This window comes from Equus quagga, chromosome 13 (genome assembly GCF_021613505.1).
Source record: "Equus quagga isolate Etosha38 chromosome 13, UCLA_HA_Equagga_1.0, whole genome shotgun sequence".
In the NCBI taxonomy this organism is placed as follows: domain Eukaryota; kingdom Metazoa; phylum Chordata; class Mammalia; order Perissodactyla; family Equidae; genus Equus; species Equus quagga.
The window spans coordinates 7,293,902-7,306,152 of NC_060279.1; the positions used below are offsets into that span (position 1 = coordinate 7,293,902).

General features: G+C 36.1%; 1 protein-coding gene across 1 annotated transcript in view; it reads left to right on the forward strand.

Moving 5' to 3' along the window:
• The window catches only part of MROH9 (maestro heat like repeat family member 9), a 65,936-nt gene extending 54,227 nt beyond the window's left edge, over positions 1–11,709 (forward strand). Inside the window, exons 19-20 of the mRNA XM_046680665.1 lie at positions 9,570–9,632; positions 11,399–11,709. Of these exons, the coding sequence (XP_046536621.1) occupies positions 9,570–9,632; positions 11,399–11,709 (374 nt within the window). The remainder of the gene's footprint in view (positions 1–9,569; positions 9,633–11,398) is intronic.
• Positions 11,710–12,251: the final 542 nt, after the last annotated feature.

Genomic DNA, 12,251 nt, shown 5'->3' on the forward strand with positions numbered 1-12,251 from the left:
GAAATACACCGTCCCATCGTCCTTGTAGACAGGAGTCTGTCAGTTAGTCAGGGTAGGAGACAAACTGAATGATCAGCACTAGATCTGTGTCGATCAGAGAGGAGACACACACACACTCACAGAAAGCCTTGTGTCATAAGAACTTTATTTCAAACTAGAAAGAATTCCTGCTATCCTGAATTCTACCCTGGAACTTTCCACAAACAGTCCTCTGCATATAATATTGCAAGATCCAAAAACAAGTAATCAAAAAGGAAATGGCATTGTCTTTCTACAGGGTATTCGCTGGGGCAAAAGAGAGGAAAGAAAAAAGAAAAACAAATTTAGAAAATGTTTCTACAGAGCATGAAGATCATGATAAATATTTCTGTGAACCCAAAGCTTTTTGAAATAAAGATCTAAAGTATACATACGAGCACACAGAGACTATATGATAGGATAGTAGGAGCACATGAAAAATAAGCTTTCAAAGTGTAGGGGGGGAAAGTAGAAGAAAAAAATACATAACCATTACAAAAACTGCATTGCAACCAGCAGAAGAGAAAATACATATTGTTCATCCAACCCAGTAAGCGACAGGAGTTCAGGGTTGAGAAATGCTAGCAAAATGAAATGGAAAGCAACAAGAAACGATTTGAAAAATTAGGGAGCAATGAGAGGTATAGAAGAGAGATGAAAGAAATGTAAATATGCATAAATGATATCACTAAAGGAGAAAAATATACAATTATAATGGGAGAAAAGTATTCAAACATTTAATTTAAGAAATGAAAAAGGCCTGATTAAATATACTGAGGTGGTAAATAATATATATTTTTTTTGATGAGGAAGATTGGCCCTGAGCTAACATCTGTTGCCAATATAAATCTTTTTGCTTAAGGAAGATTGTCACTGAGCTAACATCTGTGCCAGTCTTCCTCTACTGTGCATGGCTTGATGAGCAGTGTGTAGGTCTGCACCCGGGACCCGAAGCTGCAAACCCCAGGCCACCAAAGCAGAGCACATAAACTTAAACACTGTGCCACTGGGCAGGCCCAAGGTGGTAAACAATTTTTCAGGGAATATTTCATACAGAATGAAACATTAAGACATTTCCTAATACAGTTATGGGACTTTAAAGTTAAAGAATGCCTGGAGCATTTAGGCAAAAAAAAAAAAAAAAATAGAAGTCACCTTTAAGTTACAAAATAAATAAATCTGGTGTTAGATTTCTCCACTTCAGTATTCAATTCTAAAATAAAGTAGAATCGTGCCTGCAAAATCATAAATGGACGGAAAATTGTAACTGAAGGATTTTATAATCAGCAAAATTATATCCAACCATGATGATAAGAGGAAATCATTTTCAAAAACAGAAGAACTCAGGGTAAATAATTGCTGTGAATCCTTCTTGAAGATATCATTGAAGGATGGAATTCAGCCAACTAAAGATTGAAAGGATCAACTATTGCAAAGGATGTGCAATAGCTACTTAATTGTGGACTTCCATCTCCCAGTCCATTCTCCACTATCTTTTGCTTTTCTCTATGCCTTAAGAAGCTGACCGCTATGGTCTACATCTCCCAAGCTCCCTTGCCAGCTTGCTTCCAGATTGATAATGCATTTAGTGGACAAGAGTATGCTTAGTATTCAGCATACTAATTGTGACAGTGCTATTCGCAAACAAACTATCCTATCTAGAACCCCACTGAGCACCTGTTGAGAAACACTCATCAACAAGTTCAATGCAATAGTAAAAAACCAGATAATTGTATAGATCTTGACAAGTTGATTCAAAATGTATGCGGAAGAGCAAAAGGCCAAGATACTCCTAAAGAAAAAAATGTGGGCTACCAATTCAACCAGTTATAAAGCTTTATCATAATGCTATAGAATTTTAGATAGTCTGTTACTGACCCAAGGAAAGACAAACAGACCCATGAAACAGAATAGAAAGCCTAGAAACAGATCCACACATATAGAGAGCTAATGTATAAATCAGAAGTGGCAGTGTATATCAGATGATAAATGATGGGCTGTCTAATCAAGGTGCTAAGACAATTGGGAATACACACATACATGAATTCCTGCCTGACACCCTACATAAAAATTAATTCCAGGTGTATCAAGCCATGTAAATGTGAAGCACAAATCTTTAAATTTTTTTAGAAGAAAATGTAGGAAAATATCCTTATAACCAAAAGTAATCAAAATATTTCTAAAGACAAAAAAATGAAAATCAAGCAACATATGGGGAGAAAATATTTGCAATACATGTAACAAAACATGTTAATATCCCAAATATATTAAGTATAATAACCTATTAAGCAAAATACAAACATTCAATAGAAGAAAAAATAAAAAGGACAACGAATAAATTAAAATAAAGACCATGAAAAGAGAAATTTCACAGAAGGGAAAACATGAATACAAATAACCTTGTGAGATATGCTCAATGATATTAATAATTAGAGGCATGCAGACTAAAACAACAATAACATTCCAATTCACAATCAACAGAGTGGCAAAAATTTTTTTAAATATAGGAAAAGAAAAATGGATGTTAAAATTGAGAGTTTCTCTTCATCAAAAGACACCATTATCAGAAAGGAAAGGCAAATGTAAGGAGATGTTTACAATATGGATATCTAACAAAAAAATAATATCAGAATATATAAAGGACTTATATAAATCAATAAGAAAAAGACCACCTAATAGAAAAATGGATGATGACTTCACTGAAATTTCTTAGAAAAGGATAGCGAATGACCAACAAACATGTGAAAAGATATTTGACATCATTAGTCATCAGGAAAATGCAAATTATAACCACAATAAGATACCATTATACATCCAGTGGAATGTCTAAAACGGAAAAGACTGATGATACCAAGTGTTGTTAAGGATATGGAACAATCGGAACTCTCTCACATGCTGTTGGAAGTGAAAATTTACAAACTGCTTTGGAGAACTGTTCAGTTGTACCTGTTAAAACTGAACACACCCATATCCTATAACTCAGGAATTCTGTAAATACTAACAGAAATACATACATGTTTTCACAAAAAAATATTCACTAGAATATTCAAAGAAGCACTATTAGTTATAACTCAATCCTATGAGTCAATATTTAGATGAATAAATTGTGGTAGATTCACACAATGAAATGCTACACAGCAAAGAAAAATAAAAAATCTCCAACTACACACAGCGATGTGGATAAACTTTACAGGGTTGAGAAAGAAGAGCCAGTCACAAAAAGAGTACATACTGTATGATTCCATTGGTGTAAAATACAAAAACAGCTAGAAGTAACCAGTGGTATTAGCAATTGGGATAATGTTTATGCTGTGGACAGTGAAAGGAAGCCTAAGAGGGGATTTCTGGGTTACTGATAATGTCCTGTGTCTTGACCTTACATATGATTAGCATGTGAATATTCCACATGCTGTACATTTATGACATATGCAGTTTTTGATATGTATGTTATACTTAAATGAAAAAATTAGAATTATACACACACACATATATCATGGGGTTGAAAAAGATGTGGAGCAATGGGAATTTTTGTTGGCAATACTGGGAGTAGTAATTGATACAAACACTTGGAAAATAATTAGACATTGTCTTGCAAGCTGAAGTTGAACATAATGTCCCTATGAGCCACAAATACCAATCTTAGGTATTGTACGCCTTAGAGAAACTCTTGCATAAGTGTACTCGGAGACAGATGAACGAAAGTTCACTGCAGTACTATTTGTAATAGCAGAAAAGCTGGAAATGATCCAAACGTCCATGACAAGTAGGGTAGGTAAATAATTGTTGTATAATAATAAATGAAACATTAGATAACAAGGAAATTTAAAAAAAAAAAACATAATTCCACTCACCAAAATAGAAGAACGCCAAAAACCTAACATTGCATGGAAAAAAAAGAATATATACCATTTGTATAAAGGGCAAAGCACACACAAGTAGAAGTACATTATTTGGGAATCCATACTAATTTGCTAGAAAACTGTATGGAAAACCAAAGAAATAGTCCATGCAAAATTCGGCATAATGGTTTACTAGGAAGGAGAGGGAAGGAAATCTATTTGTGGAAGGACTTAGAGGACGCTTGAAAAGCACTGGTATTTTCTATTTCTTAAGCCTGTAGCAGGGCACGTGAATGTTCAATTTATTATAATTCTTTAATAGTACATCCATTATATATACCTTTTTGTATGTATTATATTTTTAATTTAAAAATATATGCTTTTAAATTATGCTCATCTTAAAAATCAATAACTTTCCTGTACAAAAACAACTAACTTGTTGGAAAATACAGTGGAAGAAAAGATTTCATTTACAATAGGTGAAAAATAAAGAAGGAAGGAAAGAATGAGGAAGAGGAGAAGCCAGGAAGAAGGAAGAAAGGAAAGAGGGAGGGAGGAAGGTGGGGAGAGTCCCAGAGGGAAGGAGGGAGACGAGACGGGGAGCAGAGGAGGGAGGAAGGAAGGAAGGAAAAATGGACAGACGGGAGGCGGAAGGGAGATCTAAAAAGAAATTTTAAAACGTGTGCAATGTTTCTTTGAAGAAAACTTGCAAACCTTACTGAAAGACACAAAGAAGATTTGAGTAAATAGAAAGGTATAAACCATATTTTGGAAAGGAAAGAGTCAAAATTTAAAATGTGCCAATTCTTTCCGAAATGAATCTGTACACAGAATGAGATACCAATTAAAATATCAACAGGGCTCTTTTTTAAGAGAATTGACATGCTGATTCTAAAATTAATGTAGAAAAAAATTAATGTGGAAAAGTTAGCATGCAAGAACCTCCAGGAAATTCTAACCCAAAAAAAGAGAGAGAGAGAGAGGACTAGCTCTATCAGATATTAATATAGCTACAGTAATCAAAATCACGTGGAACGAATACACAGACAAGTGGAACAAAATGTGATCCAGAAATAAGCCCCAAAGCATGTGGTATTTTAGAAAGTGAATCATTAGCTTTAACTAACAGTGATGAAAATATAGAATATTCCTTAAATGATTTAGGGACACCTGGTGAGCCATCTGGAATTTTAAAAATTATTTTGTTCCTATCTCATTTCTTACACTAAATAAGTTCCAGATGGTCAAAAGCTCAAATAAGAAAAATGAAACCATAATAATAAATAAAATTAGATAAAATAGTATGGAAGAATTTGTTTTACAATCATGAGGTGAGTAGTATCTTTCTAAGTAAAAGTCAAAATCCAGAAACCATAAAGAAAAGACTGATAGACTATATAAAAAGTACATATTTCTGCCAGGAAAAATGACTATAAACAGAGTCAAAAGCCAAATTGGGATAAAATACTTTTGACATTTATCACATAGAAAGGGTGAGTTCTTACTGTCTAAAGAATCCTTAGAAATCCATAGGAAAAGACAACCCACTAGAAAACCGGACAAAGAACATGAAAAAAAATTATTTGGCTCATAAAATAAAATTTTCACAACTTCATCCAAAAAGTGATGCAAATTGAAATGACGAAATGTTTCCATCCATCAAACTGACAAAGATCAAAAAGTTTCATACTACACGGTTTTGGCCGGGTTACAGGAAGTAGGCAATCCCATTACTGGTGAGAGTGTGAATTGCTACAATTTCTAAGAAGAACAGTGTGGTAACATCCATCAAAATGTGAAATGCATATTCTTTTGACTCTGTAATCTCCTCTTAAGAAAATTTATCCTCTGATATACTCACACGTGAGAAATGATGTGTGTACACAGACATTCACAGCATCATTGGCCTTACAATGCCATCTATCATTAGCATGTGGCTTCTATTCTCATTTGTGTTTTCTGATTACCTTCAGCATTTCAAGTGTTACACCAAGGGGAAAAACAAGAAAGTAAAGGGCAGAAGGTGTAGCTAGGTCAACCCAATTTTAAAAAGCTTTCTTCAAAGTCCCAGCCAGTGATTTATCTTAGACTCCCCTAGGATCATAACTGTCACAGTGCCACCATTAATTCCACGAGATGCTTGGAATTATGAGTTTTTAAATAGGCAAGAAGGGGACAATGAAATTGGATTGGCAGCTAGAAGTGTGTCACAACTGTCAACATTTAAAATTTGAGTTTTTACATAAGTATCTGGATTTCTAATTATTTTGGGGGGAGAAAGGGAAGATAAGGCTACCCTGAACCACGTTTCTGCGTGGTAGCAACTGAGCGGAGCTGTCAACCCCACTTGTGGACGGAGGTGTGCTTCCTGTTCGCCCGCCTGCACACCACCACCCATTGCTCTCTCCACCCAGCTGCGATCACAGCCGGGTGAGCCTGGTCTGCATTTTAGTTAATCTGCCAAGTTCTTCAATACATCAAATTCTGTTTGAACGTTATTTGTGACTTTCAATAGGGCCATTTAATTTTTAGGTGTTTTTGCTTAATTTTGCCACCTGTTTTGTTCCTTTGGTGGTAATATTGTATTTATGAAATAAGTTCCTGCGGTATAAGAAAGACCCAAATATAACTAAGGCTTAAACAACATAATAGTTTATTTCTCTCTCATCTAACAGTCTGATTAGACTAGTGCCAGCTTTTTGTTGCTCTAGAATTCCCATCAAACAGTTTCCTACATCAGGTCCAAAATGCTCCAGCTCCTGCAACCACTTCAGTCACATCCATCTCTTTCTCTATCTTTTTTCTTTCTTCAGGAAGATTGGCCTTGAGCTAACATCTGTTGCCAGTCCTCCTCATTTTGCTGGGGAAGATTCACCCTGAGCTGACATCTGTGCCAATCTTCCTCTGTTTTGTATGTGGGATGCCATCACAGCATGGCCTCGACAAATGGCGAACAAGTGCTGTAGGTCCATGTCCGGGAACCGGGCCTGGGCTGCCAAGTAGAGTGTGCTGAACTTAACTAATAGGCCATGGGGCTGGCCCCCACACAGCCATCTCTTTAAAGAGCAAATATCACTTCTGCTAAATGATCATTAGCCCAGAAGATAGGTGTGTTGCCACTCCTAGCAGCAAAGAAGTTTTGAAAATCTAGTCATCTGTTGGGTGGCCATGTGTCCAGTCAAAACTCAATAGTTTTAGTAAGAGAACTAAAGGGAAAAAAAGGTAATTTGATAGTAGGGGAAATTAATACTCTCCAACATAGGAAATTTTCGTTCATTTATTCGTATCTTCAATCTAATTCTAAAAGGAATTGCATTGCATTACAAAATTAAACAGATAGAAGAGCATGCCAATTAAGGATACCTTTACAACACAGGTTTGTGTTTCAAGTATTATTTTGAAACTTTTAAGCCCATGCTCCACCCCCCGAGTATCTTGAACTTGACCGTAGATTGTATTATAAAAATGATCGATTGATTGTTGTGATTTTTGTGGTCAGTATTTTGACTGAAGCAGAAACAATACCAAATATTAGTATGAGTCAGATAAGCTTGCATTCAAATCTCAGAATGAACACCCCTAGCTATGTGACCTTTGCCAAGTTACTTTTTTTTTTTAAGAAATCTTTTTTTTTTTAGATTTTTTTTTAAATTTTTTTCCTTTTTCTCCCCAAAGCCTCCCAGTACATAGTTGTATATTCTTCGTTGTGGGTCCTTCTAGTTGTGGCATGTGGGACGCTGCCTCAGCGTGGTTTGATGAGCAGTGCCATGTCCGCACCCAGGATTCGAACCAACGAAACACTGGGCCGCCTGCAGTGGAGCGCGCGAACTTAACCACTTGGCCGCGGGGCCAGCCCCTTTGCCAAGTTACTTTTAATCTCTATGAGCTTTGGTTTTATTGTCTGTAAAATGAGGATAATAAAAACATCCTCAAAAAGACTTTTAAAACCTATCTGAAGACATTGGAGGGCCTTCTAAAGGCAGTGATCCAGAACAGAAGCATAGAAAAAACAAAAGAAATAGGCCTGATATTTGGATTATTTTGCTTTTTAGATTTTGCCAATTCTAAATGCAAAAATGGTAATTGGGAGGCTGAGAAACTGTGCAGAAATTTTAACTATCTCACTGAGCTGGAGGAACAAAACTGAATTTTGGAAACAAAAATTTTCCAAAACTGAAATAAAGTAATAACAAGAAATAAAATGTATAAGTTTGGATAAAAGAAAGTAAAACTTTCAAAATTTGCAGACAAATAATTGCATATTTAAAACAATGCAAAGAATTCAGAAAAGCTATTTGAATCAGTTAATTTATCAAGTTTTCTAGGTCCAACATCAATAGACAAAGATCAGCTGGGTTTCTACACACTATCAATAAACAACTAAACAATTGAGTTAAAAAAATGCCAACCATCAATAACCATAAATAAAAAGATGATGGATTGGCTTACATTAAAACTGGGGACTTCTGTTCATCAAAAAAACAATACAAATGGAAAAGTTTAGCCTTGGAGTAGGAAGATATTTGTAAGGTGGGTAACATTTAAAAAGATCAGTATCCAGAATATAAAATGCCTACAAATAAATAAGAAAAGGCCAGACAACTCAATATGAAAACAGGAAGGTCACTTGAATAGGCATTTCACAAAAAACATGTCCAAATGGCCAATAAATATACAAAACTCTTATGAATCTGCACAAATGAAGCAAATTAAAATCACTGTGTGATACTACCACCAAACCCATGAGAAGGACTAAAAGGAAAAAGACTAATAAAATCAGGTGTTAGAGAGGATGTAGAGCAATGAAAATGTTCGTGCACTACTGGTGGGAGTAAAAGTTGGTACAACCACTTTGGAAGCTGTTTGACAGTAACAATTAAAGGTGAATAAAAGCATATCTATTAGCCAATAAATCCACTCCTAGCTATATACCAAACATCAGTGCATACAAATGCATACCAAAATTTATGTGCAAGAATGCCCATAATAACATCATATCCATAATAGCCACCAATTGGAAACAACACATTGCCCCTCATCAACAGAATGAATAAAAAAATGCTTCATTCATAGCATGGAATATCATATAGCAGCGTTCAGCAAACTCTTTCTGTAAAAGGAATAATAGCAAATATTTTAGGCTTCAAGTACTATATGGTTTCTGTCACAACTACTCAACTCTGCTATTGTAGGGTGAAAGTAGCCAGAGATAATATGTAAACAAATGAGCCAATGAGTATGGTTATGGCTCAAGAAAACTGTTTGCCAACCTCTGCCATGTAGCAAATAGAAATATATGAACTATTGCTATATTAGAGAACATGGATTAATCTTACAACATAATGTTGAACAAAAGGAGGCAGACAAGAAATAATGTATTCTGAAGGGTGGAGTTGCAGATTGGGAAGGGCATGAGGGAGGCTTCTGGGATGCTAGTAATATACTATTTAATGACCCAGGTGGTAGCTAGAAGTGTTCACTTTGTGGTCATTCACTGAACCGTGCCATTACGATTTGTGCACATTTATACACATACATATAACTCAATACAAGTTTTACTAAATACTAATTACTTGAAAGCACTAAAAGGTGATTCAAGGATAATCTAGAGATGCTTTGCTTTGAAGAAAGCAATAAAGGTAGCCAGATAATATGGGAGAATGTATTTTCATGATGTGTTTTGGGGTAACTTTAATTTTACTTTGTGCATAGGGTACTTGGCAAAATTGGGTGGCCATTTGCTACTCAGAGATGAAATTGAAGTCATGCTTGAGGGTAAGTGTTGAGGCTATAGTGAAATCTTTATGCATAGGTCTAAATAAATTCACCATTGTGATTTGATTAACATCTGAGTTCTATAATGGTGCCAGGGATGATGGGAGGAGAGTGGGAGTGGTGGGTGGTAGTTGAGGGAATCAATTGACGGACTGGGTTAAGGGACATCTTTTTTTCTTTTCCATTCTTCCTTTCTCTGTCTCTCTCAATCTGTTTCAACTTCTCCATCTATCCCACTCATTACCTGAGACCTAGCTATCATCCTAGAGCTCTTGGGAACTACAGAGAGTTGAGGATTTATTCACTCATTCATCCAACAAATATTTTTCCAGCATCTACTATGTGACAGCACTATTCTAGCTGCTGAGGTGTATCTTCAGCAAACAAAGCAAAGTCCCTTTCCTCCAAGAATTTACACTTTAGAGGAACGCAATGTACATTTGCCCCAAAGGGAATTTAAGAAAGGTAATGTTTATTCTATCAAAATGTTTGCATCTTCGGCATCTCTCTCTTAGCCTCCGTCTATTTCCCCATCAGGATCAGAATTATAACAGTCGAGGTAGACAATAGGGTGGCTGCCTTCCTTCTGTTTTGGAGGGGGTGTTGTAATAGACTTTATTTTTTAGAGCAGTTTTAGATTTACAGCAAAATTAAAAGGAAGTTACAGAGATTTCCCATGTACTCTCTGCCCCTACACATGTGTGACCTCCCCCATTACCTGCATCCCCCACCAGAAGGATTCGTTTGTTACAGGTGATGAACTTACATTTACACATCTTTATCTTCCTTCCTTCTTCATGCATTTATTCATTCATTCACTTGTTTATTCGACGTCTATTTACTTACTGCCTTCGAAATGCTAAGCACTGTAATTCTCCCTCCATGTCTCTCAGAATCCTTTTCTTCTTTCTCTCTTCTTCCTCCTGCTCTTTCCCCTCTCTCTCTTTTATAAATCTATCCTGTTTTTCCCTCTCTATTTCTTTTCATTAGGAAAGAAAATAATAGTTTCCCACAAGCCCAGTGTCTTGGTATAATGATATTAACATTTTAGTATATATATTATTCCAGATATTTTTAAGAATATAAACTATTACATATTTATTTTTAAGACTATCATAACTGTTTATAACATTTTTCACTTATTCATGTATCATAAACATCTTTTCATGCCAAGACATATGGATCTACATCATCATGTCCATGTATGTGCTAGTTCATTTTATGGTGAGGAAGATTGTCCCTGAGCTAATATCCTTGCCAATCTTCCTCTACTTTATATGTGGGATGCTGCCACAGCATGGCTTGATGAGCAGTATGTAGGTCCACACCCAGGATCCAAACCCGCAAACCCTGGACCACCAAAGCAGAGAGCATGAACTAAATCACTATGCCACTGGGCCAGCCTCTGATATTCCTAATTTTTAAGTAGTTCCCTATTGATGAACATTTGACTGACTCCAACTTTTTTCATTATTATGAGCAATATTGAACCTCTTCATGAATATATATTTTTGCTCATCTATCAGAAATACCCAGCACATGATAGCCACTCAGTCAATGTTTAGTGAATATTTCTGTTTTCCTGTTAATAAAATCTGGTGTGATAGCAGATAAAACTTCCTGGGTGCTATTTGTCAAAGTAATGAAAACTAAGAGTGGGGAGGGAAGGAGGAGGACTCTGTGAAAGGTGGTGGGGCTATTCAAGTTTAGGACTTGCAGACTCTCAGAGAGATGCCTTGAACTAAAAGACCCTTCTGCTGTTATAGCTGTTGACCGAGTGCTTTGGGATGAAGACCCTGTGATTAGGGAGTTGGCGAAAATAACCCACAACATTTTTAAGGAAGTAGCCAATGGATTGAACACTTCAAATGTTAAACAAAGCCTCCAAAGATTGTTTAAGTTCATCTACACCAAAAAATTGAAGCCTCTTTATAATTATAAACAGCACAACAACCTGACAGGCAGTCCTGAGGGGATTAAGGAAACCAAGAATGACAAAGAAGGCCTTATGGATGAGAATTTTGAAGAGATTTTGGAAAAGGATGAGAGGTTCACTCGTGCCTCTGAAGAGGAATGATTCTCCTTTCCCTCTTGATAACTTAAGTCTGTTTGTAGATGCTTTTTCAAAGGGTTCTGGAAGCCTTGACTGTCTCTTCTTAATTCTCTTTTTAAATACAGAAAGCTGAGAATTTGTTGCCCTCTCTTTCTGACAGTAATCAGAAGCCCTAATTCATCAAATCCACTAATAAAATTGAAAAATCATATAAACAAAGTGTTTGATGAGAAGCTCCTGGAACTTGATTCAATCAATAAGCATCTACTGAACACCTTCAAAGTGCCAGACACTGTGCTAGGCAATGGGGACAACACATACAAGGATATATACATACATATATATATATATATATACACACACATACATATTTGGATAATATAGACAACGTTCCCATGCTCGGGAAGGTCACAGTCTAGTGACAGACAATATGGTCATTTCCATCCTGCCTGGATGAATGCTGCCTGGGGCCATGTCCACAAAGCAGGAAATGGAACTTGCAGGGGAAGGGGAAAGAGAGCAGGGAAAGGTATTCCAGGTAGAGACACTGAGGCAAGAAGAGTGTT